The sequence below is a fragment of the Balearica regulorum genome, chromosome 3, assembly GCF_011004875.1.
Source record: "Balearica regulorum gibbericeps isolate bBalReg1 chromosome 3, bBalReg1.pri, whole genome shotgun sequence".
In the NCBI taxonomy this organism is placed as follows: Eukaryota; Metazoa; Chordata; class Aves; order Gruiformes; family Gruidae; genus Balearica; species Balearica regulorum.
In genome coordinates, this window is record NC_046186.1 from 8,569,407 (window position 1) to 8,597,190 (window position 27,784).

Sequence of the window (27,784 nt, forward strand, 5' to 3'; positions counted from 1 at the left end):
TTTACTGGAACATTTGTATATAAAATACCACAAACTTAGGTAATTTCCTATTCCACAAGAATTTTATTACTTGCAAGGGATAATAATACTAACAATTAGTTTTTTTACTTTAAATATCACTGTTTCTTTTAATTAGATCTTTCGTGAAGCTCGAAGAACAGTACCAAGTATTGTTTACATGCCTCATATTGGTGATTGGTGGGAAGCTGTCAGTGAAACTGTGAGAGCTACTTTTCTAACTCTGCTGCAAGATATACCATCTTTCTCCCCTATATTTCTACTGTCTACCTCTGAGTCCATGTATAGCGAATTGCCTGAAGAGGTAAGTGTCTTGTGGAAGGAGACGTTGTTAGGGAGGTATGTGCTCTTCAGAATGTTTTGATAGTGTAAAAACATTCTGTTTTGCACTGCTTTTCTAACTAAATTTAAAATATGTCAAACTGAAAATGTAATATTCATTAAATGCTTCTTATTTTCTTTAATGAGGGAAGTATGTCCATATTACTGGTTTTCATAATCTCTGTGCTACTTTGCTAAGACAAAATTGTTCATTTTGATAAGTCACTTCAGTGTAATTAAATGCAGATTTAGTCTAAAGACCTGACCTTTAGCTTTTCATCCTTGGATGTTCAGGATGGGGGGAGGGGAGTTCCTATTTTTTTCTCAACATTTTCTTTGATTATTTTTTTTTTTTTAAATCCAGCCCCTTCTCATTTTTCACTGCAGAGGTGGCCACTATTAGAATCATGGGATACTACAGGTCTAGTCACTACAGAAAATTCAGTGAGAATTACAAGTATTTGTTTTCCCTAGGTTGTGTACACAGCTTTGGGTAGAGTTTACTATCTACTCTCCTGTAGTTAATTTTGAAAAGTTACTGACTAGTGTTTTAATATGGTCATTAATCATGTATTTTTGAGTGGAGGTTAAATTTTCATATGGCTTTTTTTAATTTTTTAGGTGAAATGTATTTTCAGAATCCAATATGAAGAGGTTTTTTATATTCAAAGACCAAGTGAAGAAGACAGAATGCGATTTTTCAAAGGGTTAATTCTTGATGAGGCAGCAATGCCCCCACCAAGAAGGAAACAGGCTGGTAAACTAAGTTACAGTAAAACCAATAATAATGTGATCTGAATGTTTTCTTTTGTGATCTTTCCCTTTTTCAGAAGGTGTGGGTGAATGACAGTTAGCATAATTAACATTTGACAGTGTAAATCAATGCCCAGAATAAATTTTGTGCATTACAGTTATCAGTTTTGGAAATTGAAGCGCTGTGGGGTTAAGGATGCAGTGCTAGTTAGATCGATGAGGCAGATTAAATACGTAATGAAATTTGGAGTGGCATAATCCCAAGAGCCACTGTGTTGTTAATATTTCCATTGTCTGACTTCTTGGTTTTTTCCCTAGCTCTTCGTGCTCTGGAAGTTCTTCCTCTTGCACTGCCATGTCCAGCCCGTGAGCTGTCAGAAGCGGAAAAACAGCGAATGGAGGACCAGGAAGAGAACACATTGAGAGAGCTGCGGTTGTTTCTCAGGGATGTTACCAAGAGGCTGGCCACAGACAAACGCTTTAACATCTTCAGCAAACCGGTGGATATTGAAGAGGTCTTGTTTCAGTAATGTGCAAACAATGAAGTTGAAACTATTAGAAAAAGAATAGTTTTCTTCTAAAAAAAAAAAGAAAAATGAATAAGTTAATAAGAAAAATTGATCCATCATCTTTGCAATCTAAAATACTGGGTTTTAGCTGGTGAGATAGTCACAGCCTCTTCATCTGTGATGCAAGGAGTTGGAGCATGTTCTTTGGCTATACTAGTGACCTACTGAAAACCCTTGTGTATTCCTGTCAGTTTTCTAACTGAAATCAGCATTTAAAAATGCCTATCCTTACCGGTGCTCTTGAAATATTTGAAACCATAAATACAACTCTTTAATAAAAGCTTTTACAACATTGTAATCAGAGACATGATAATATTGGGAAAGTGATCTGTGTTCTGTAATGTATTCAGCATTAATAGTATTGTTGAATAATTTCAGCAGTAATGCTTGTGGATGCCATTAATCACAGGTGGTAGCACATTATAAGGCATTAACTGGTTGATTATGGAGTGTGCACACCTAACTGATGAGACAGTTCGATCTGCAAATCTATTTTCAGGTGCTGCTATATGAGTAGGATTGTGTTCGATCTGACTTTGAAATCAGATGCTGGCCCACTGCAAGCTTTGCAAGCTTTGCAATCTTGCTAATTAAAACAAAAAAAAAGCTTAATTGCTTCTGAAGAGACGCATCTCTTTTGGAAGACATTAAGAGACATGAAAAGTACAGCATTGTAAAAAGCAGATCTGCAGTGTAAATTCCAGGCAGGATGGGACAGGCATCTTTTATGGGCCCGTGCAGTCCTCTTAATTTGAGCTTTCCGTAGCCTTCTCTAACTGACTGCTTTTGAAAGACTGACGAGCTCTTCAATGTGGCAACTTAGTGTGAGCATGTTCTGAGCAGTAACTGTGATTTTTATGACGAAACTGCTTGGGATGCCCATTATTGTAGGAAACACTTCATACGTGTAGTAAAGGCAGTTTCTTTCCCCGAAGAACTTGCAGTCTAAAGGACATGTAACAAAAGAACAAATTACTGTCCTTGTTTTGTAGATGGAGAGAATAGAAATGTGAATTTGTTATTTATAGGCTTGTCAAAAACCCTGCTGATATATCACAGCACTAGAAATTAAATGTAATCCTTTTTGTCCCAAGTGGTGCATTTAGGCTCAGGACTATCTTTTCCTTTTCTACAAGAGCCTATCTGCTTGACTTTCTTAGAAAATGTGTTAAGTTTGTTCCACTCCTACTTGCATTGCAGAGAATGCTGCTGTCTGATAAGGATTTTCTTGACTAATTCAGCAGCAGTGTTTACGGTTTCCAGTGAAGATTCGTTCTGATGATGTGCTAACAAGAAAGGGAAGCCTGTGGTCTGGCTTTCCGATCACTGAACCAATTATCATCATGTTTGTCTCCATAGAGGGAGACAAAAGAGAATTTCTGCTGTTTTAATTTTTCATCATAAATGTCAATGTGTATATTTAAGGAATTAGGTGATAGACTGCTGTCCAGTGAAGTAATGCATTGATATTAGTTTATGTTGTAATATGTTTTTGTATGAATGTCTACAGATACTTTATTTTAAAAAAATTCTTACGGAGCTGTTATGGCTTGATCTAAATATGTATTTAACTCTTCAGTATTTTGGCAGCTACTGTCATATGTGGGCGATTTCAAAAGAAAAAAACACTGCTTCTGAGGCAGCCAGTATTTTTAATTGATTGTAATCTTAATCACATTGAAACATTTGAGTATAGTTTTTTTTTTTTCCCTTGAAGTAAATAACAAATTTATAGGGGTTTTTTTTTGCTGAACTTTGTTACAGCAGCTGTGCTGATGCATTTGACTATCAAGCTTGAGCCCCTTACGGTACCATTAATTACATTAAATACTTTTTAGTGTACCCTCGTGGCTGCTAAATCTCCAGTTACGAGTTAGGCTTATAGTAAGCTGTGAACTCTGACACGAGGCTTTCTGCCTTGTCTGCCCTTTTGTACAGTCAGTCTAATGTCTTCAGTCGATAACAATGTGGCTTTTTTTGTTGAACGAGTGATTGAAAGAACTACTCAATAGAAGATATTTAAGAGCTGATAATTTGACTTCAGTTTAATGAGAACTTTACCTACAAGGTGAACAAAATCTAGCTTCCCTAGTTTCCTAGGGTTTGAGTTGGACTGATTGTTTTTGCCTTTCTAACACATGACAGTACTACAACGCTGTACGAAAAAAAAGTAAAAATCAGTCTAAATAAAATTAAAAATACATTGACATTAAAATGTTTTGTCTCAAAAAATACAATTAAACTAATTTTGAAAGATAAATTGGTGAGCTACTGAACAAAAAGTAGCTCTGGAAGTCCTATGTTTTATTTAGTCTGATAAAACTTTGTCTTTCAACATAAATTTGTTGTTAGTTAATGTTTAGTTAATGTATTAGAGCTAAGCATGTGGAATAAATAACAGTATAAAGATGTGAAATTGGCAATGTTCAAATGGAATGCATATGGTCCTGTGTCATTTCTGTATGTTGTTTGTTTATAGGTTTCAGATTACCTTGAAGTTATCAAAGAGCCAATGGACCTATCAACAGTAATAACCAAAATTGATAAACACAACTACTTAACAGCCAAGGATTTCCTAACAGATATTGACCTGATCTGCAGCAATGCATTGGAGTACAATCCAGACAAAGATCCTGGAGGTAATGACCTACTTCTTTTTGGCCTACCTAAACCCTAAAGCTTGGTATTAAATCACGTAGTTGGTTATTATTCAGGCATTTCAATAAACTGCATGCTATGTGATAATTAGGATAAGCAAGTCCTGAGGGTCTGTGCTTCTACTATTCTGAGGCATGTGGTGCGCTGGGGGACGTTATAAGAGCAGAACTACAGCATTCAGAGTTGTTTTCTAATAAATTAGGTTTTGTTGTTCCTTTTCAAATTTGATAGCTCCTTTTCAGTGAATAGACTTTTAATATGGAACAAAACCCCAATGTAATTTGGAGATTTCTGTAGAGAATCCTGCACGCAATCTGGCAGTGGCCTGCTTTATTTCCACATTGGCTCAGAACGTGAAATTCACGCACAGAAATTAAGAACTATGTATTTGGGGATAGAAATAAACCAGGATAAATCATCAGGCAAGGAAGTCAGTTGCAGCTGATTAGGAGAGATTAGAAGGTATTGTCTTGACAAAGCGTTATGGGATGCTTTCAATTAAAATGGAATTTGTAGATTGAAATGCATGTAAAAGCTGTTCACACTCAAATCTAAGGAAAGAACATCCTGTGTACTCTTCGCTAAGGCTGCCTTACAGCGTACATTGCCAAAAGAAAGCCGTTCCATTGGCAGCTTCATCAATAAAACAACAACAAAGCAGCACCCTTTTAATGTAGTTGTATTTGTGATACTTGGAAATCTGAGTCCATCTGCAAACATAGTCCAATGCATTAAAAAGTTTTTCATTAAATGTTGTGAAATCATTTTACCAGGCTACAGCCTGATTTTGTATGGTTTTTTTTCTCAAATTTTTGATTTTGTGAGTGGTTTGTAAATGTCTCACATGTGGACTAGATACAGTATAGTCTGGTCAAACAGTTGCACGTGTTTCACGTTGCCTTCTGAACCAAGCGCTGGTTCATATCTGTGAAAGAGAAATTGAATAAAGTTTATGATGTGATTTATTTTACAACTAAAAAAAATACATTGATAATATACAGCAAAAGGTTTTCTGTGTTCTTGATACCACACTTTTGAGGACTTCTAATGTGTAATTGATGTGAACTAATCAAAGCCCTTGATGGACACTTGGGATTCTGAGTGTCTCTGAAGAGCGCCTGTTTAGATGATGAGGACTATGAGAGGCCTCCTGCATACGACTGATGTATGTTTGTGACGTTGGGAAAAATTGGCATTAATATACACCCGTTGTTCTCATTTTTAGGCTGTTTGGATCTGTGGGCTTGGTTATTTAATTCTAGGAAATGTAGACTGAAGAAGTTTTTATAAGTTTTAGAGCAGGCGTTAAGGGACTGTAGACTTCTAAGGTCAGATCTGCTCAGGATCATAAACAACACAAGTCGCAGGTTTGTTGTGGCAGAAACATAAAATAGCAAAGACAGGTTGGGGAACATTTAGTGGCAAATTGAGCTTGTCCAAAGAGAAAGAGTCTTAAGAAATATATTTTGGGAACCAAAATTTTGGTTTTCCTTCCCGTCAGGACTGAGCTGGGAGAAATCGATCTGGCTATTTCTAGGTTAAGTTTTGCATTGGAGTTTCTCATCATTGGGTAGGTAATGAAAGATAGTTCTGTCCTCTGCCCTGTCAACAATGGATGATGTACTGCTCTTCTGGCATACAAGATTTTTTGAGCTTTTGTCTGAATACACTGCTGAAACAGCACATCATGTCTATTCTGAGTAAGCATTACATGCGTTCAGATGTATTAACTGAATATTAACCTATATATGTTCACATTCTTTAAAGCTGGGCATATACGCTTGCCTCTGCTTCATGCTTGAATTTGCAAAAGAATCATACTGTACCTGCTTCTGTCCTGTCGTGAAGTTGGAAAAGCAATTGGAGTACCAGACTAGCTGATTTATATGCAGTACAGATATGTACAGATATTCAAAACTGGCTTCTTTGGTTTTTGTTTTTGGTGGGTTTTTTTCCCCACTGATACTTTGATATAAAATTTTCAGATAGGTTCTATAGTAAGATAGGGATTTTTTTATTTTTTGATTCCCCCCTCCATTGTTTGACTAGGAAATGTTCTTAAAGGCATGGAAACATAACCATTGTGTGTTAGACATAAAAGTATTTGCCTCTTTGAAGCACTGTCTGTGGGGAAAGTCTTGCCCATCACAGGATTAGAGGAAAGTAGTAGTTCAATCAAATACTCTTGATTTGATTTTTCCTCCCCCCCCCCCCCCTTTTGCAAGGCCATCTTAAACTTTATTATCTGGCAAATGTTTTGCAGTCTAATATCACAAAATTATATCTGCAAAGAATGCAATATATTTTTTGTGATCATAAAACATAATGCTTCACGAATACATGTGGGTAAAAATTTCTAGTTTCCAGTTAAGTGGAGGTAGACTTCCCCAAAAAACATATGTAGGGCTAATTTGAGCTGGATACTGGATATTCTTTTTCATTTAGCAGTTTCTCTAACTGTGAAATTTGCTGTTTCTAGAGTTATAAACCTTGTTTAATAAATGTTCACTGATATTCTTAATTGTTGTCTTTAGTGATTATTAAAACAGATTAAATCTGCTAATTGTATAATATGTTGTAGACATTAATGTTGATGTTTGCTGTTGAAGTATCTCCATCAGCTGGAAAAAGTAATTCGCTGTGGATAAATTGACAAATTATATATGTCTGTACTAAAGTCAAACAATGACTGTTGTAGGTTTCATTGAAAAGCAACATTCTAGATATCAATTTTCTCAACCTATGGGCTTGCTTATTAAGTTACAATTACTTTTCAAATTTCAACAACATTGGATTAATTTATTTTCTGTGTTTCAAAGGTATAGGAACTGGTCTTTTCTGAAAAAAATGTTTTTTTGTGAGTTGCATTTAGGCTTCCAGTGTGGGCAACATTTTTTTGTCGTGTTCCCCACATAGAGATGACAATGTAGCACACTTGAGGCTTGTTTCTTGGCAGTTTTTCTGAATGGATTAAAATGAGAAATAGCTATTCAAAATAAACAATAAAGTAATCTATTTTAGCACAATTTTGAATTTTCTAGCAGTTGTTAAATAACAATTAAGCAATACTTTAGCTTAAAAAAACCCAACAAAACAGCAGGGGAGGAATCTAAGCAAGACGGGTCTACCTTACAGGTGCAGGAGACATCCAGTATTATTTTGCAGGCAGAATAATTGTATGAATGTTCCTTGACCCCAGTGGGTAAATTCAGTCCTGGACAAGTCTCTTGTTCCTTTGGGGACTCTCTGCACTGCACTCCATTATTCTGTGTAGATCTGCCCGTGGAAAAGGCTACACCTGCTGATTCTAGCAAGTTTCTAAAGATTGCAAGTTGATTTAGGTGTGTTCGTCATTCACCGTTTGCATTTGCTTATAAATGTCACTGTTGATTAAAGTAACAATTTGTACTTCTGAAACCTCTATCTCTTAAATAGCTGGCTTGTGATTTTTTAGCATGCTCAGTCTTTATTATTTTTTTTATTAATTTTTTAGTATTGCTCCGTCTGTGTTTTCATACATTTGTAATATTTCCCAGTTACTTCTGTCTATATTGCTGTTGTAATATACCATACAGAACAATGTAGAAATGGTAAAGAATTTACATAATTGTGATAAAATTAACAAGTGTGCTGTTCTGTTTTCTAGATAAAATAATTAGACATAGAGCATGTACTTTGAAGGACACTGCTCATGCTATCATTGCTGCTGAACTGGATCCAGAATTTAATAAGATGTGTGAGGAAATCAAGGAAGCGAGAAGAAAAAGAGGTATGTTTAACTTCATTTATCATAACACAACATATATGGGAAAGAAACCAGAATTTACAAATGTCCATATAAAAAATTAAATTTAAGATGAAATAGACAATGCACATCAGACTCAGGTGGTGCATGTTAAAGGATGACTGAGCTTGAAACTTGTCGACTTTTTCCAACTATGTGAGCTGGTCCAATAAAGCACCATCCTTCTTTACAAACTGGTACAAACAGTATCGTAAAACACAGAGAACAGATATATGTTGAGATTGCTGTACTAACTGAAGATGTGGTGAAACCAGAGCTGTATTCTAAAAATGCCGTGTAATGCAGTGTAATAACAATTACGGTAAGGGAGAATGGCTTTTTAAACCAGTGGATTTGGGGGACAAACTTTTTAGCAGGACCTGTTGCTATAGGACAAGGGGTAATGGTTTTAAACTAAAAGAGGGTGGATTCAGAGTAGATAAAAGTAGGAAATTTTTTACAGTGAGAGTGGTGAAATGCTGGAACAGGTTGCCCAGTGAGGTGGTAGATGCCCCATCTCTGGGAAACATTCAAGGTCAGGTTGGATGGGGCTCTGAGCAACCTGATCTAGTTGAAGATGTCCCTACTCATTGCAGGGGGGGGTTGGACTAAATGACCTTTAAAGGCCCTTTCCAACCCAAACTATTCTATGATTTTCAGTTCACCCTGGCATGTGCACAAGTGTACTTTTGGTGATAATCTGTTGATTTTTTTTTTTTTTTTGATTAAGAAACAACTATTGCATCCACATTGAGGGGAGCATGAGGTTGACAATCTAATAGTCCAAAATCAGGAAATACAGCCCCCTACATTGGAAGACATCACTGACTCTAGTTTTTGTTTAAATTAGTGCAATTGTTTTCAACTTGTAGTCCACAAACCTCCAAGTCTGTGGACAGCTTCTAAAGTGACTGCAAATGGTAATCAAAAGCCCAAACATATTCCTAGGAGGGCTCTGTTTACATGAAAGATTCTGTGCCTCTGTGGAAAAATTTTAAAGTTCTGAAAGTTGAAAAAGGTTGAAAATCACTGAAATATAACACTAGAAAAAAAAAATTCTTGCTGATTTAGGGATTACTGATTTCAGTAATTCCAGCTTTACCTTGGCAAGTTGTTTCCTGCTTTGCCTCCTGCTTTGGTAAAAAACTGCATTATTTGATTTCTAGGTTGAATTTGGCTGGTCTTAACTTACAGCTGCTGGTTCTTGAAATACTTCTGTCAGTAGATTGAAGACCCTTTATTAATAAATTTCTTTGAACTTTGCAAGTATCTATAGGCTTTCTCTTCTTCAGGTTAAAATGGAAACAGTTCCTTTTATTTTCCCATTCAGTCATGCATTTTTTTGTCTAATTGTTGTACAAGCTTCCAATGCGTGTCTTGAATTGTGGATAAGAGAACCAATTGTAATTCACTGTGGTTGTAAAATAGAACTAATATAATGCCTTCGTTTCTCCTCTGTACTTTTCTATTAGAAGTATAAGAATATTCACAATTCTGGCCTTAGTGTCATGCTGTGAGCTATGCTCAGTTAATTACCCATTACAAGTCCCCCATGATTGTTAAAGGTTATTGCTTCCAAGGTTAAAGTAACTGTTTGTAAGAGCTCTTTGTTACAGAGAGACACTCTATAGCTTCTGGTCCCTCCTTGCAAGTTTCCAAGAGCTAACTGGTACACTGTCCTTCTTTTTGTGGCAGTGACCAAGTAATAAATACTTCTGGGGACAAAACCTGCAGACCCTGTTGAAAGGGGTGGGTTTTCAGAAGTCATAATTAAAGCTGATGGTGTCATGCAACGAACTTGTTAAATCAGAAAAAGAAGATGCTGTTGGTGTCAGATGGTGATTAGTGGGCTGGAGGTATAGGTAGGTGACTAGCAGTACCACAGAATCACAGAATGGTAGGGGTTGGAAGGCACCTCTGGAGATCATCTAGTCCACTCCCCCACGAAAGCAAGATCACCTAGAGCAGGTACCAGTTTGTGAGAGACAGCAGCTCACACACAGCAACGGACAGGTTTCAAAGTGCGCTCTACGCATTGGCGTGGAAACTGTTACAGTGTCACGGATACCTGCAAGGCACGTTGCAAAGAAGCTCATGCTTCCGGATCACATTGTGGTGGTTTCAACAACAATGAGCTGTGCAGTTGGTCCAGCTGCAGAGTGTGGAAGGCTAAGATCACTACTGGATTAGCAAGGAGAGAAGATTTGGAATGCATGGAAGAAGCTGTGTTAGATTAACTGGTTACGAATGAAGAAAGATATATCAAGGTCTTGAGGTCTGAGGAAACCTCATGCTATAAGGCAAGCACAAGAGATTGTTCTATCTCTGGATCAGGAGTTGTGTGAAAGATTGTGGTGTAGAACAATGTAGAAGATGGCACTTCAGGCATGTAGTCTTGGCACTGGTCGTTGTAATAGATGGAAAGGATGTGAATGCTTAATCAACCTTGTCATTACTCCCATTTTGCTTTACAGAATATGCTCAGCAAGACAGTAGATCAGCAAAATCACAGTGCATGTGCTGGTCTAGACTTTGACATGTACCCTGTTTCAGAACATTTTGGAGAAGGGATGACAAAGGCATATACTTGCATTTTCTTCTTTTGTTTTGATGTCCACAAGGTTATTGAAAGATTTCTGGTTTCTTCTTTGGATTGATTACCAGATGGTTAAGTATAGAAGTGATCCCCAGATCTTCCTTCTTCCCCCCTGCTTCATAATAAGAGTATATTTTGAAATAATGGAATGTTTCAGTGAGGAAGTACTTGAGGAAAACTCTGTAAGCCTTTTGGTATCCAAAAACTTTGTGCAACTGGTCACCTAAATGCAAGGGTGGCTGCTCGTACCAGGCTGTTCGCCCAAGTGGAGCTACCCGATGAAATCATGCTGAATTGGGCAGCCAGCCTTGTTGCCTGACCCAGTGTATGAGACAAAGTGGTGGGGAATTGAACCCTTCAGTACTTCCTTTTGGTATCAACAAGAGATGTCCATACAAGACCTTAAATGAATGTTGAGACTGAAGTCATAGTGAGTGTGCTTTGCTGTATGATGCACAGTAGGCTGCTTTTCAGCTCAGAGTACCCTAAGCTTCTTTCTTCATCTTCCTTTAAAAGTGCCAGTGTACTGGTATGTACACGCTCTGATGGGAAAACCCCCAAACATTCAGTGTCCACACTGCTCTGCGCGTATGTCTAGACTCAGCTTGATAAAGGTTCCTACCTTCTAGCCGTACCAGAGTTAAAACTCTTAGCTTGCCAACAGCACTCTTGTGAAAGAAGGGCAATAATGCAAACAGTGGGACTATGAAAAACAAGTCCAGGTTCATCATGCGAATCTACTAGCAGTTCTTGGACCGAATGTAGAACTTGTAGTAATACACCTGCTCAGAAGAGGTCAAGATAGTGTTGCAAGTCACAGATTGAGTCAGAGTGGGTGGCTGTGGCCATCAGAAAGGAAATTTGTCTTCTGACAAAAAGAACATACCCCGTACTTTGTTAGAACTTGGCCAACATTTTCTTGGCTACATTTGGAAAGACTTCAACATTCAACATGAGATTTGGATGGAATTGAGCAAACTGATCTGTATGAGGCTTCTAATAGATTCTCTGGAAATGTTATCAAGTGTTTCTGTCTGGAATCACAGAGGAGTTTGGAAGGCAAGTGACATTACTGTAGGCTTTTTAATCTTTACCCAGTTGAAAAGCCATTGATTTTCTGAATGGTGTCATGTATTAGCTCTTAATTTATTTCCAGGATACTGAAGATGAGGGTAAGGCTAAAAAACTCCATATCCATTTTCTTCACAATTCTCTTGGCAAGCTACTTCCCTTCCATTTTAAAACTATGTAAGATTGCTATTTTCTACCTCACTTTCTTTTTCCACAACTTTTCTGTTTTTTTTGACAGATCTTCCATTTTTATTTAGTACTGAGACTGGTGACCAGTCTCCAAAGAAGTACGGCAGTGTAACAGAATGATAAACTGTATAATAAAATTAGTATCTAGAAGTTAAACTAGAATTTCTTGTTCTTGTATTACTGAAATGAGGTGCTGTTGTTGAAAGATGGTAAATCTAAGAATAGCAAGTTCCAAGTTGGTAAATTAAGAACAATATATACTAGGTAATTGCAATTTGCAGCTTCTTGTGGAAACCAGCAGGTAACAAGGTAGAAGTGGTGGAGGTTTTGAGTAATGAAATATGTTTGATATGCAGTTTAAAATATTTGTAATGTTACCTAGAAACTTATGCTGCAATTATTAACTGTTAGGTGAGAGTTCCTTTGTGAATCTTTTAATTCCTGCATCCATCAATTTTAGAGCTGCTTGTCAGCTCTTGATTACTTGGTTCTGGTTATTGGTGGAGACATGGAGTGTCATTCTGAAGATTGTTTCAGTGGATGGATGGGAAATTCTGCTTCACAAATATGAAATGTGAGAGATTTGTTTATGTCTTTAAAATGTGCTTAACCATTGTGAAAGTTTGCACTTGTAGAATTTAATTAAAAACCCTATGAAATAGTAGAAGAACTTATATTACAGAAAGCAAACCAGACTTTTTGTTAAAAGCAGAATTGCATTTTGTTAATCTAAGAGCTCATATTGACTCTGAAATGGATCCATTTTACGTAACATAGATCATGGTGACAATACAAGGTTTTTATTCAGATGCTCTTTTTGATATGGCATACAATGCCATTATGAATTGCCACTTATTTTAAATCATCTGTTTAAAATCAGGAAAAATTGAAACTGTCAATAAGAATTTGCTTTGTAGAGGAAATACGGATAGAAGAGTGCAATCTTTGGGGACGCAAGCCTGAGAGGTAGTCATATTTTTCTAATCCGTCAGAGCTGACAGTTTTAAGACCATGCAACTGGAAAGTTATTTTGTCAGTAGAAAACAAATAATTCTTGATTCTAATCTTTGTTTTGAATGTCCAGCCAAATATTAATTGATGTGTTCTTATTGCAGCATGGTATTCCAAGTTTTTTTAAAATTCAATACTTTTATGCAGCTTGGTTTATTTAAATAGGTATGTTTATCTTCTGTATGCAGGCTTATCAGTAACAGCAGAACAAATAAATCCTCATGGTTCCACTGTACGGAAAACAGAAGCTAGAGTTGAAGAGGCATTTCGGAACAAACAAAAACCTACAATGGCAGTGTGGCCCAACTCTGCGAATAAATGTGCATGTGAGTACCTTGGGTGATAATTGTGCAAAATTAGAGGTATTTCCAATGGCAAACATTTCCAATGTCTCCACTACTGTTTACTGATTATTTCCGGAAGTAATTTTAGGCATGAAACATGTAGAACTTTAGGAAATACTCTTTTTCTGACTACATGAAATCTCTGCCCAAGAAGTTGTAAAGAAGCAGGATTTCTGGTTTTGTGATAAAGACTAACTAATGTAATACAAGTATTACATTCTTCTTTGTAAAAGGCTATTTTCAGTTTGAGACAACTCTGATCCAATGAGAAGATCACCGTTATCTGTTTGATAAGTGTTAAGATTTGTTTACTCTGTGTGTGTATTCACTGGCACATACCTACGTGCTGCTTCATACTCTCTCTCATGCACTATAGTTATTCAGCACATACAGTATCATGCTAAAAGTTAGAAGAGATTACAAATTTAACCGTATTTTCCTTTATGGCACCTGATTTTCAGTAGTCAGTACCCGTTGTTGGAGGATGTTACGATATGCTCACTGCAGCCTACTGGATTAGTCCAATTAATTGATCAAAATCTCTAGATTTGTGAGTGACTGTTTAACTGTGGTGAGGTAATCAGAGGCACTGCTAATTATTTTCAAGAGGTAAGTTGATTAGAACAGGTAAATACACAACAGATACTTTTGTTATAAACAAAATAAAGACTGGAAGAGAAAGTGAGTATGAGGGATATACTGATAGTTATGCATAGCTTTCCTGCTGAAAATGTGGACTCCATTATTAATACATTATTAATAGCATTATCAATTATTGCTTAATAGGTAAGCTGCTAGATTGGAGCTGACAGATTTTCATTGCTCTTTGTGCTCTCCTTCGTGGTGCTTTTCCTTGATGAGAAAGAGTTTTCTAAGCATGGTGATAACTGCCCAGAGATGAACATTGTTTATATATGAATGATAGTGTTGATGTCAAATAGTTTAATTAATTAGAGGTGTATGGTTTTATTTCCTGAAGCTGTAATTTCTTCCGTTAAAGGAATTAAAGTCAATTGTACAGAGTTATGGCTTGAATAAATTGATACATAATAAATTGATGATGTGGATCCAAGCTGTTCTTTATTCATTTGGCAGCTTGTGCAAAAACAGAGAGGAGGGAAAGGATTCTCAATTTTCGGGGTTTTTTTTTTTAGTTTCTGATGAAATCCAGGAAGGAGATTCTCACTCTGGCTGATGTACAGAGCACTTTCCGGGCTCTGCATGCTGTGTGGCAGACGGTAGGGTTTATAGACCTCCAAGTCGGACGTCTCTTGGGAAGAGAGAGAGCCATTACTGGTGACTTGTATAAAAAGCAGCTCTGGTACCTCTGCTCTCTTCTCCATCTGATGTTGTGGATGCAGTGGCAGTCGTTTGAAAACTAGAGCCATTGACTGAAGGAAACTGCCAGCATTTCTGTGTGTAAACAAAACAGAAGTTAGTGTTAAGGCACTGTTCCTGCTAGTATTTTGGTAATTTAGGTTGGAAGGCAAGAAAATTTGAGGCTTAGTGTTGTTTGGGACTATGATCAAATGAAAACCTGCCTTTTAAGGCTGAGTCTGGGAAAGGCAGCTAGTCCATGAGGGATGTGATGCACCTTGTAATCAAGGGACAGAACCAGGAATTGATGAGCAATCAGAAGTCTGCAGAAGTGATTCAAGTAGTACATGGGCACACTTAAAGATTGATGTGGTAAGTTCAGGAGAGACTAGAAACTAGGAAGAGAAACAGTCTTAGAAGGGTTTTTGGAGGAAGGACCTGGAGTAAAGTGAGAGCAGAAATGAGTCGATTGTAGGGAGCTCATATAGCAGCAAACTATATGGTGGATTGTGATTGTATAAATGGAAGAAACAAGTTTATAGAAGGGATTTCTGAACAGAGATGATTTTAGAGGTAGAGTAGAAATTTTTTTACGGCCAAGAACTAAGATTTTTTTTAAAGACTAAAATGTATTATGCAAGCAGAGTAACAAGGACAAAGATTTATGTATTTTAATTACACAGGATTAAAAACTGTACTTACCAATTAATAATTCTGAAAATCTTCCATTTTTTTCTGCTATTTGAAGTCAATTAATTTTCTTCCCTTAGATATTCCTGATTAAATTTTTTAGGAGCTTTGTTTGCAGTAGTTTAGAAAATAGCTGCAAAAAAGGTCAGTTCAGATGAAACACTTGAGAACCCTAAAGGAAATTATTGTCAAGCATCTGCTTTACAAACAGAGCGGACTACAGACACTGCAGCAGCCTTCTCCAGGTTAAAGCCCTGTTTACTGTTCAGGGCTAGCACAATAGAGAACGAGAGTTAGTTTATCATGTGTTGGTTTGTTTTCTGAGATTATGTATTTTGTATGAAACTTTATTTAGCTTTTTAGTTACCTATTATTTTGTGATTTATTTTTCTGATGTATTTTAGATTTTTTTTTTTTTAATTAAACCAGATGGGCTATCGGAAGTATGGTACAAAATAGTTGTTCTATTTGAAGACATGGTGATACGTGTTCCTGGGTTAGATTTTATCTGCAAGTTCCATTTCGCTTGTTGAAGGAACACTGGTGGTGGATGGTATATCACAGTATAGATAAGTTTTAAAAGTATTGCATTACTAGAAGTTGCTGAAAATCTGTTTGGGAGAGTTCTGTCACAGATAGTTTAAAATATTTCCATATTGACTGTGTATTTTGAGAAAAGGGCAAGTATTCTGTTGGGAACTTAAATGAGACATAGATTGAAAGCCTGATACAAGTAGTTGTATGATCATAGAATCACAAAATTGCTGTGGTTGGAAGGAACCTCTGGAAGTCATCTAGTCTAACTTAGAGCTGGTTGCTCCAGGCTGCGTCCAGTTGTGTTTTGGTTATCTCTAAGAATGGAGGCTCTGTGACGTGCCTGGGGAACCTCTTCTGGTGTTTGGCCACTCATAATAATTTATTTTTCTTAATTTTGAATTGAATGTCTTGTATTTCAATCTGTGCTCATTACCTTTTGTTATCGGGCACCGATGAGAAGGGTCTCATTTCTCCTTCGTTTGTGTGTGTGTGGAAGAGGAAACTACCAGCAATGTGCAGTTTGATGTGTCTGGTAAATTAATCACTGCAGTGGTTTAGGTACAGGTTAGCGCATACAACATTAGCATCTTTTTAACTACTGGGATGCTGTATAGTAAAACTTTGTCCTACTGCTCTATTTTGCCAGTAGATGGAGTATGTTGCATATTATTTTACTGTCTTGCAGTTGCTTCCTTTAGTTTTACATAGAAATAAACTGTATGGGGAAGATTTGATTTTACATTCTTATCTTTTTTTGCAGTATTTAACAATAATATATTGTACTGATAGACTGCAGATTTTACGATTTCTTCATAGAGAAGATGTCTTTTATGCTGTGTGATAAATATGGTAGCTGTAAAAATGGCATTTAGAGCAAATAAAAAAATTAAAATATGTCACATTGCATGTAAGTATTGAAAATAAAAGTTGTATATAAAAGTCATTTTATGAAATACGAAGTAAACACACTGCTAACTTTTCCCAATAATTGGAGTAGAGGTCTCTCTAGAAAGAACTGTGGGGATATCAAGCAAGGATATAAAAAAACTGCTGCAGAAAATGTAGTTCCTAAATAAATAATACTTTGTGTACCTTTTTGTGGGGGTTTTTTTTGCTTGTTTGTTTTCTAAATGGCAGTCTTTGCTATCATGCAAAACCATGAGGTTTTGCTTTGTAATGGAAAGGAGGTTTTGTTTTGGCAGGAGTATTTTTAAAAAAGATTTTTAGAAAGGAAAAGTCTTTTGTTTATAATTTTTTCAGAAACTATTTGATTCTCACTCTGATTTTTGTCTGTTTAGTCTCTTTGACCTCTCTGATACAGTGGTGTCAGTGATAGCTGTGCTTCAAGTATTCATATGACTACAGTAATGCCTTATCAAAGGACATGGCAGAGCAGATGCCATATAGTTTTTATTATTTTAACTATTTTCTGCCTTTTGGACTAGTTCTGAATTTGGATTCAGAATTTGGATACTGACACATTAACAGTCATCCAGATGCTAACACTAAAATCCTGGTAGCTGCTGATGTTTTGTTACAAATCCTACACTTGCTACTGTTTTCTTTTCTCTTCCTGCTCTGCAGAAAAGGGATTTGACTTGGATTAATTCTCTCTTGAGATAGAGGCAAGTACTGTAATTTGAAAAACACCATTATAAATTATTTTCTGGAATTTCAGGACATCTTTACTCAGAGCTGAGACAACTGTCTGTCTTTGTTTCTTTATCATTTTGTTCTGGGTAGTGTAGGAGTTGGCATTCTGGATGAGAGTAGTTTGATCTCCTGTATCTGATGCTGGCTGCAACCAGATACTTCAAAAGGAAGTTGCAAACATTTGAGAAGTAAAAATTATTTTTTTCATGCCTGACTTTGAAGGAAATACCAGCTTAGCTGGTTCTGAGTTTGTTAACAGTTCTTTTAAACCCCATAGACTTTGTAATTCTTCTAATTTAAAATGCCATTTAGTGAATTTGTGGGAATTCTAATAAATCCTGACTGCCTGTTCTTTTTTGGGATCCTATCAAACTTTTGGACTTGGTGATATCTAGTGGCAAAGAAATTTTCTTTCTTCACTATTAAATACCTGCTTCTTGAATTAATCAAATGTCTTTTTTTCTCTGACATATGGCAAAGAGGGTCCTACAGTTTATCTGATCAGTGACTTTCTTTATATTCTCTTGTTTCTCATCTCCTTTCTAACTCAATAATACAAGATTGCTCAGCCTCTCTTAAGGTTTTCCTGAAAGCATTATCACCACCTTTCCTGGTGGAAAAAGACGGTAAAAAGAGAAACTTTTTAGAAAACGGGTTTTTTTAATGAGTTTTTCTAAAATAATTTTTCCTCCCCTGTGTAATATGTGCAAGTGATGTAATAAAAAACAGTTCTCAGACCTTTTAGATCTATCTTTCTCCTTCCTCCCCTTTGAAAACTGTGGATTGTTTATAGACTGGGTGTAAAGTTTTTATCTGCAGAAGTTGTTGATTTTCTTGTGTTTATTATCCATGTCTTTAGTTTTGTTTTTATTTTTTTTCTAATTTTGCCTCCTTGACACAGAAACCAACCAGCAGCCATGAGCCTTTCAGATATGTGATACAAATGAATGCTATAAACGCTATTGAATGTAATTTTAATGAGAGTGGGAGCCTCTTCTCTGCTTGTGAAGTTGCAGGAGAACCTTGCATTGTTCATGGCTATTTTGCAGCAGAGCAGGTGTTGTTCATAGCTTAAGAGCCAGCTGAATGTACCAAAAATGTAAATAGCTGTACTAGTTGCTGTCATGCAAAGCTACTGAGCAGAGGGAAAATTAGTAGATCTATAGTGGTGGAAAGTATAAAACTGGTCTCCACATATTAATCTGATTGTCCCTTCTCTTTTGACTTCATTTTTCTCTTTAATTTTCCTATGTGACTGTCACGTCATGTACTTTACTAACGTAATTGCTCTGGTTTCATGTAAATTATATTTTTAGCTTGGTTTCCCAAGAAAATAATACCTGTGCTCTCTGTCCATCTCTGCTCCCCTAATAACTTCTGAATCATTTAGCTGGGTTCAGACAGATTTGACAAGGAGTTGAGGGCTGAAAGACTTTGTGAAAATTGGTAGCTGGATAAATGTACGCATCTACTGAAGGAAAAGGTGATAGATTGAAAATGGTAGTTACCTGTTCTGCCTGGCCGCATTGGCTGATGAGTTAAAACATTGTATTGGCCAAGCATGGCATGCATACCTCAGATGTAGCGTGTCTTGTGTCCTGTTCAGCTGAGGTAGGGAGGAACAGAAGATACTGGGAGAAATTTGTGAGAAATATTGGGAAGAACTTGAGAGTGTTATAGGGGGGATGACAGGGGAAAGCAGATGTCTATGAAGAGAAAATGCTAGGGATACTACAGCCAAGAATATTTTTTTTTTTGAAACATTTCATCTCCTTATGGAAATTGACTCCTTGTTGAGTAGAAGTGCCCAGGTTCTTCAAGTATTTGTTTACATAGCATAAACTGTTATATATGCTGATGAAGATCATAAATATGTTAAGTCGTTGCATGCAATTTTTTAAATGTATTTGCTAGGTCTGTGCCTTGTCTTCCGTCTAGGCGAAGAAAACAACATGTCTTTTAGGGGTTTGTTTCACAGTTACCTCAAGCTGGTCAAGCTACAGGTTGCTACTAAAGATGCTGTCTTGCCTTTTCACTGGTTGCATATTCGCACCATTTTCCGTGTGCCAGCACCATCATTCATGAGTTGGAAAGCTCAGTTGGGGAACTGAAGATGTTGAAAACTACCCCAAAAAAAAAAAAAATGTTTCAGAGAGATTTAGTTCCCTTATCTGTTTTACTGCAGGAACAGTAGTGCCGGCACAAATGAGGTAGTGGAAATGCTATAGCTGGCTTTGGAGGGAGAAATGGCTTTGTCTGTTAGCGGAAGCTGGCACCTCATTTTGCTTTTTAAGCCATTGTGGAGCTATGCTCTGTTCTTTCTTGCTGCTTATCTCTGACTGCAGTTTGGGACTTTGTGACTAAAAACTCCAGAGACTTTCAGGTGGACTGTTCAGTGCCCCTTGGTAAGGAATGTGGAACTACTGGAAGCAGCTAAATTACTGTGGCAGATATATAGATATCCTGGATGCTGCATAAGAGAGCGTAAATTGCTGGTAATAAGTGCTTTCTCAAGGCTTTGAGTTACTTTACACACAAGACATCAGATAGAAGTTTAGGGTTTTGATCATGGAAGAAAAACTTGAAACACGTGCATTGCTTCAAGTGGTTCTTGATGATACTGCAGACACAAAATCTAGATCCATGGTGATCTTGCTTTCCATGAGAATCTCCTTTGGATTTTAATCCCCAGGAATTCTTCATGAAATAAAAGTAACAACAGAGAATCTACTGTTTGATGGATGTGAGCTTTATCATTTAATGACAGAGGATTCATAGTCTCTGATGGAATTTCTAGTGGTGCAGCGGCATATAGGGGTTGTCTTTTCTGCAGCATAAAGTGCACTTGTTAGCCTCCACTAATACTGTACTGCACTCAATATACTGTAGTAGTCAAACTACAGAAATTTCAAGAGAAACATATCTGCTTTGACTGCTTGCTACATCTTCTCATTAGAGTTCCTCCACATTAAGGCAAGCAGACTTGCTTGTTAATGATTGACAATCTTTGAATCTTCTAATTAGATCTGCTTCCTTTTCCAAGTGTTAACTTTATATAGTCTGCAGTTCTGTCACTGTACTGCTGGATTTGTGGGGCAGCAGCAGTGTATACTCAACTTTGAAGCTTTTCTACCATTCACCCATCTTTTTGAGATCTGTTTTCTTGAGACTGTATTAAACAGAAAGGTGACAGTTATCTCTAGATCTTGCAGAAGTGCTTGAGGAACATGGGAAGGATTTAGATTTTTTGTTTGTATTGTTCTGGGTTTTTTGACAGTCACCGTTGTTTAATATCCAAGAACTGTACCGTGCTTGGGACAGAGTTGGTGTGCACTGCTATCTGACTTGAGAATCATAAGGCAGAACCTGCCAGTGGGAGAGAATTTTCCTTAACTTGTACCTAGAGGACTAGTCCTGCTGAAGTTAAGTACAGAAATTCTTTTTTATTTGTAGGAGGCCACCTCTGAGCGAAATGTTGTCTGCCTTAAGTTTAGGGATCTTTCAACCAACTCTTAAAATGTCTAAACATAGGAATGGAAGAATTGAGAAACCTCACTGACTGCTTAACGAACTGTAGAGTAAATTTGTATTCAATGATTAATTACATTGTATTACATCACACTTTTAAAAAATGCTGTCCACATACACTGTGCAGCTTAGAAACAAAAAAAGAAGAATGGGGAATGGTTGGTTTTGATACCAACCTCACATGAACCTAAGTGAAATGTTATGTGTGACTCGTGGTCAAACAGATATTTATTGCATTAAAAACTCCGAATAACAATTTACAAAAAAAAAAAAAAAAGAAACTAGAACTGAAGTGAGGATCCCCTTGGCAAATCTATAGAGGGTATGTGAAGATTATAGAGAGAAGAGTTCAGTAATTCAGAAGGCAAGTGAATGTATTCATGTGTGAATAATTGGTATTATAATAGTTTGAGTTATAGAAACTCAGTTCTATAAAGCAGGATTCCTCTGACAATAGTATTTCTACTGCTTCTGGCACAAATGCTGCCAAAAGACTGGGTATCAGTGGGTAGATTTCAGATGAATAGTTTTAAAAGGAATAATGGAAAAGGTGTTAATGCGTTAACTTGCAATTGTATATACGCTGCTAATTTTTTTAATAAAGTTAACTCAGGAGTTTTTCTTCTGTAAATAGCTATGCCATTCTGTTACTTACTGAAAACTTGAATGTGTCATGAATCATACTGACTATAAAATAAAAAGTGTGGATTCTACTCTAGGTAGTTCACAGTCTTATATCAATGTTAAGGTAGAGGAGAGAAGACTCCAGGTTAAGTTTATTTTTTAGCAGCAAACCATTAACCCATTAGTTCCTGCCCATTAGCCCTTTAGTTTTGCATCAATTTTACCCTTCTTCCTTTTTGAATCATATTCAACCGTCTTGCAGGATTCAGACATAAATTTTACTTTTTCCAGCCTCCTATGACAGCTTCTCAGGTCTGTGTTGTTCTCGCAGTAATGCCTTTTTCTTTTCAGTAAATACAGAGAGAATCAATCTAGATGATGAAATCTGGTGTTGACTTAAACGTTTGGTTGCATGGTTCCTTGTTCCATGAAACACCCCTCCTACTTGTACCACTCCTTTAGCTTTACTGGGGGAAGTGGGCAGGACAGAAAGACAGACTGTTGGTGGGTTTTGTTTTTAAATGTTGTGTTCCTTGCTCAGCTTTTGACTGTCCTAGAGGCTCAGCTGTCTGTATAAAAGAAAAATCTGTGTAACGGTATTACAGGTGCTAAGGATCTGGAACAAAAATTTTCTTCTCCTATCCCAAAAGACATTCCCTTGCACAGAACGATACAGCCTAGTTGAAAACAAAAAGGCATTGTTCTGAAGGGGCGGTGTAAATGTGAGGACTAGAAGTCTACTTTTGATATGATCAGGAAGGTAAAAACTGGTGAATGGGCTCAAAGATATATTAGGTAGGGAACTAAGGATCTCACGGGGGTCATGAAAATGATGTAGGCAGTTTTGTGTTAAATAAATTCAAATGAGGGATATAGGTGGGTTTATGAAAGCCTGAGGAGACAACACTTCAGTGGCTGGGATGGAAGGGGTTGAAAGCAGGAAGGCTTTTATCTGAATGATGGGGGGAAAAGTAAATTCGTAGAAGTATAGGGACAAGAAGAATCACAATTTTGAAGTTGGTGTTTACAGGTCTGGGTGGCTCAGGTGATGGTGGTACTGCCTTAAAACAAGAAGTGGTAGGAAGAGTCTGGGATGGGATAACTAGCATTAACTGACTGTTATTGACTAAATGTGGGTGAAAACCAAAAGTAGCTAGATACTGCTTTTGTCAGTACAAATATTGTTAAATATTAAGAGGGCATGTTCTGCACTATCTGGAGATCAAATGCTGTTGTTCTTTCCTAAGTCTCAGGGGTTGGATGGAGGTAGCATTTTTTTTTTTTAATACTGTGACATAACACCAGTTTTATAATAATAGCAGTGTTTCAACCAAAGCTCTCTTTTGTGTTCATACTTTAATGAGGTAGCTGAAAAATTTCCTGCGTTTACTGGTTTTGATGCAGTGTAAACCTCAGAACTCCTGGGAGAACATCATCTGTGGCACTTTTTGTGGTTGCTTTCTCCTAATTAAAAACAACAATAAAAACCAACGTGAGCAACATATGTTTGAATACTACTGCATGAGAGTGAGAGTTCACCTGGACTTCCTGACTGTCATTTAGAAAGACTGGAAATTTAATGAAATGTGTAATATAGGATTAATTTCATTTTACTTTCATGTGATTTCTCCCACACTCAGAGATTTTAGGAATGTACCTGTGTGTTTATGCAAATTATGGGTTCTTATCCCAGGCAGAGCTCACAGGGTGGACAGAAGGGATGCACTAGTAAAATGGGCATATTTAAAGTACAATTCATTGATATAATAAATGTCAAATATGTTTGACATTATATCTGACTCTTAGAGCAAAGTCAGCCAAAAAAAGACAAAATCAGTGTATCTTTAAAAATGTCAACTTTCTTATTAATTTATGCACTTTAGGACATATTTAATTTCCTTTAAAAGACTTTTACCCCCCTTCTGTGTTTTATTTACCCATCTTTGGAGCTGACCTGAGGCTAAGCTCATTGCTTAATAGGGGAGTTTTTTATCTGTAAGTTTATATCTCCCTGTTTAGCTTCAGATTTGCTGCTTCTGTTATTAATGAAAATCTCTTGCACAATCTAGGGAAAGATGACATGAGCTTCTGAAAAGTGATGTGAGCAGGTTGTAGTTTGTCATCAGTAAAACAGTGAAAACTGTCTGGAGAAACTGCTATCAAATCTACAAAATAGCTGGAGAAAGGGGATTTTCCCCTCAAATCTTACAGTTCTTAGTAAGGATTATTTGGAACAATAGATATACACTCCACCTGAGACAGTGTTGTTATTGTAATGTGACTATCTTTAGATAGCTTTGAAAACTAAAAGGTTAAGATTTATAAATGAGAGTAGTGGATAAACTACCTGCTTACAGATGCCACTCATGGAAAGGAAATTCTGAAGTACAGCTGTGCTTCTCTGATTTAATTTTTGACGCTTGTACCTGCATAGTGCTTGTATCATCAAGCAACTTAATAAACACTGATCTTTGTAACTCAGTGTGAGGTTGCCAGACACAGATCTAGGACTTAATATCCCATAAATCGAAGCAACCTACCAATATTAAGAACATTATGGAGGTGCTCAACGCAGGAGTTAATTTCAAAATGGAGGAAAATCTGTTAATCTCTGTTGGCTGTGATTTTAAATTATAATCATTTGGCTACAACTTCAGCAGTTTTGCAAAAATATGAGCAGTCTGCATCATTACTTGAATTCGAATGTAGAAATTTCCATTTTTCCCAATCTTTTCCTTAGTCTTTTGAGCTGTGTCTTATTAGTGCTCTTGAAAAGGGCATTGACAAGACTATTAGGTTTGAATGGTCTGTCTTCTGTATTTACTGATCATACTGCAAATATATGCCTCACTGCAAATAGGTTAGTAAAAAGAATGCTCTTTCTGGAAAAAAGTTCATTATGTGATTTTTATAAGGCACAGAAAGAATACATAAAAATAGGAAAAGTGAAAAAGTAACAATGCAGAAGTAAGGAAGAAAGAATCATGTGCCCATGTTGCTTCGAGTTGAGTTGCATGATATGGGGGGATGGCACTGGTGCTGAGGCCAGTTTAAGGAGCTAAGATTCCCTTTCTGCTTACAAACTCATTGCACAAATACAGATGTTTGTGAGGTCTTGCTGTAGACAAGGTTGCTAAAATGGTCCAGGTCTAAAACAAAGATCCTCGTTTTTTAAAACCGCATTTTGTCATTGCAGTGAACTTGAGTACAGGGGTGGGAATGAATGGAAGATTGAGGAGATGTAGCTGATTTAAACAGTGAAGATGTCTTTGAATTTATAATGGACGTAAATTGAAATGTGAGGTGCTGACTGGATATAGGGCAAATAGCCTTTTCACTGTTATGGCAATTATGTGTTGGTACTGGATGCCCATGGAGGTTTTCAGTACATGGCTGGATAAAGCCCTGAGCAACCTGGTCTGCCGTCATAGCTGATCCTGTTTTGAGTAGTAAGTTGGACTAGAGACTTCCTGGTGTCCCTTCCAACCTCAACTATTTTCTGAACCCATGGATTGCACTTGCATTTGTTTCATTGTGTAATGATTTCAAATCGCTGAGGTTCTTGTAGAGGGAAAATGGGAATAACTGTCTTCAGAGTCTGCATTACCCAACTAAGAATGACTGAGTTCTACATCATTGCTTAGCTGTTTTCTTTTAGTGTTTTACCTACAAACGGGTATCTATAAAAAACATTAAGTAGGAAAGGCTGGCAAGTCTTCCTTGTTTCCATGGTTTGCAGCAGGAATTTTTTACATGACTGAGTGTTCAATCCTTATACTTCTAAAGTCTTTTGTATCTGTAATTTGCTCACATTGAAATCCACAGACAGCTTGCTTTTTCCTTGAAATGTGAACACATTTGATTGCCTCACACACTACAGCCTATTCTACTATCCTAGACTGTTTACTGAGGGGTACCTGTGCATCTAAAAGTTTCTTTCTTTTTTTTTTTTTTTCATTATAATTCAGTTCGAATGAGGAGAAAATCAAGACGGCGCTCACAGTGGGGCAAAGGCATTATTAAGAAGAGGAAAGTCAATAATTTAAAGAAAGATGAAGATGATGCAAAGTTTGCTGATGATGAAAATCACGGAGAGGACAGTAAATTGCTGGAAAATGGAGAGTTAGAGATCAGCACTGACTGCATTGAGGAGAACGGAGAGGAAACAGGAGATCTCTCTATGACAAATGATGAATCCTCTTGTGATATTATGGATATAGATGCAGAGCAGAGGCTTAACAATGGGACATCAGGAAAGGAAAACAATTTTGCATCCACAGAAGAAGAGAGCTCAAATGAATCTCTGTTAATAACTGATAGTGTTACCCTGAGTGCTGAAAAGGAATTAAGGAAGGCCTCTTCATTGAAAAGGGACTGTGTGAATGGAGAGACATCGGTACACAGCTCAGAGGGTATACCTGTTCCTGCATGTCATAATGGTAAAATGGAATCTGTTGATGCTGTTTCGTCCAGTGACAACAGCGATGGGTCTAGTAACAAGCAAAAATCTTCATCTGAAGATCAGCCAAAGGAGAAAATGGAAGCTTCCAGTGAAAGTCAAGGAGCTGATCTAGTGAAAGCTGAGTTACCACATTGCAGCAATAATGAAAAAACACTACAGAGCACAGACATTGAAACTAAAGATGCTGAAGCAGATAAAGAAGGTATAGCTCAATTTCAATGCTTCTGTCCTAATCTTAGTGTCCAAGTTAATATGTGTATATTTTTAATATCTTATGTTACAATGACTATTATATAATAAAATTTTAGGAACCGCTGTCTATTTATTTGAAACTTTAGTATGCTTACAACATTTAATTCCACATAGATAAATTAGAAGTCCACTCTTGCTGTAATGTTATCTTAGGCAAGTAAGTGTATTTCCATCCTTACAGTATACAGGCTTTGTGGGAAATACTGTAAATACTGAGATAAAATTTAAACCATAATTAAAGATTTAAAAAATATTATCAGTGCAGATAAATATGTGATCTATGTTTTGGTCTATATGTTTTATCTGGTCTATATGATCTGTTCATCTATATGATATGCTTTGTCTTATTTTGTTAGAGATTTGACAAAAATATCATTTGACATTGGATGAAAGACCATAGAAATCCAGAATGTATTCCTTCAAAAACATTTGCTCATAGCAAAAGTTAAAGCAGTTTAACTCAGAGCAAAAAGCCAGATAAACTGTTGTTTATCTAATGGAGAAGGTATCTGGCTTTGGAGTTAGTCAACACGGTAACAGTGCAGCAAAAAGATAAGAGAAGGAGAAGGGAAATCCGGGTGGTGCACAAAAGAAGGGACCATGTCCTTTGAAGACAAGAGACATAGTTTCCTCAGGGAAGAGAAATAAAAGCCTTATGTATGATTGGCTTTTTAATTAGCTTTTCAGAATTATCTAAAAGAATGAAATGTTAACTTCAAAAGTTAGCGCTGAGATTTACAAAGTAAATGAGCTTTAATGAGAGATCTGAATTATGAGAATATCACTATATACATGTTGACTGTGTTTGTACATACATATTTTCTCTAAGGGTAAGGAGAATAGTAGAAGAAAGGTCCTAAGAATATCAGAAGAGTATGATGTATGTTAGGAGCCTTTACATTTCTAAATTTAGTAGTTGAATTTTGTATACATGAAGGATGGTTGCAATAACAGGGAGTCCTCAGAAAAAAAGGCATTTTGAATAGCTGAGGAGGAGAAAAACAGTGAATGAGTGTAGGGAGAGAATCAGGAGTTGTAAAAATATGTTGCTCTCCACAACAGAATTGGACGGCAGCTTTAATACAGAGGTGGAAGAAAACACAAATGTGTCACGAAAGCATGAAGTTTCAGGTGTAGAGCAGATGTTAGAATTACTGTGGGAATGAAGACATGGGATGCTTTAGAGAGAAAAATGAGGATTTGATTCACTTAGGCAGAAAGACTTGGAGTGTTAGCTTAGTATCTGAACTTCACTTAGAAGCTGTATAATTTGATGTTGCTAAGTAGAAATGATATAATGGAAAAACTCTTTCTGTGATATTACATTTTCTATTGGAACTTTGGAGTTCAGTTTTAAAGATGACCACTTTCAGGTGTGTTTTCGGAACTGTTGTTTTGTGCACCTAT

At 36.7% G+C, this 27,784-nt stretch overlaps 1 protein-coding gene across 3 annotated transcripts in view; it reads left to right on the top strand.

Annotated features, from left to right (window-relative positions):
* The window catches only part of ATAD2B (ATPase family AAA domain containing 2B), a 79,494-nt gene that overhangs the window by 45,379 nt on the left and 6,331 nt on the right, over positions 1-27,784 (top strand). For 2 of the 3 annotated variants that reach the window (XM_075750505.1, XM_075750507.1), the window contains 7 exons: positions 137-322; positions 961-1,096; positions 1,411-1,607; positions 4,141-4,300; positions 7,966-8,088; positions 13,159-13,296; positions 25,632-26,327. In XM_075750505.1, the coding sequence (XP_075606620.1) occupies positions 137-322; positions 961-1,096; positions 1,411-1,607; positions 4,141-4,300; positions 7,966-8,088; positions 13,159-13,296; positions 25,632-26,327 (1,636 nt within the window). The remainder of the gene's footprint in view (positions 1-136; positions 323-960; positions 1,097-1,410; positions 1,608-4,140; positions 4,301-7,965; positions 8,089-13,158; positions 13,297-25,631; positions 26,328-27,784) is intronic. The other variant, XM_075750506.1, reaches the window with a different exon arrangement.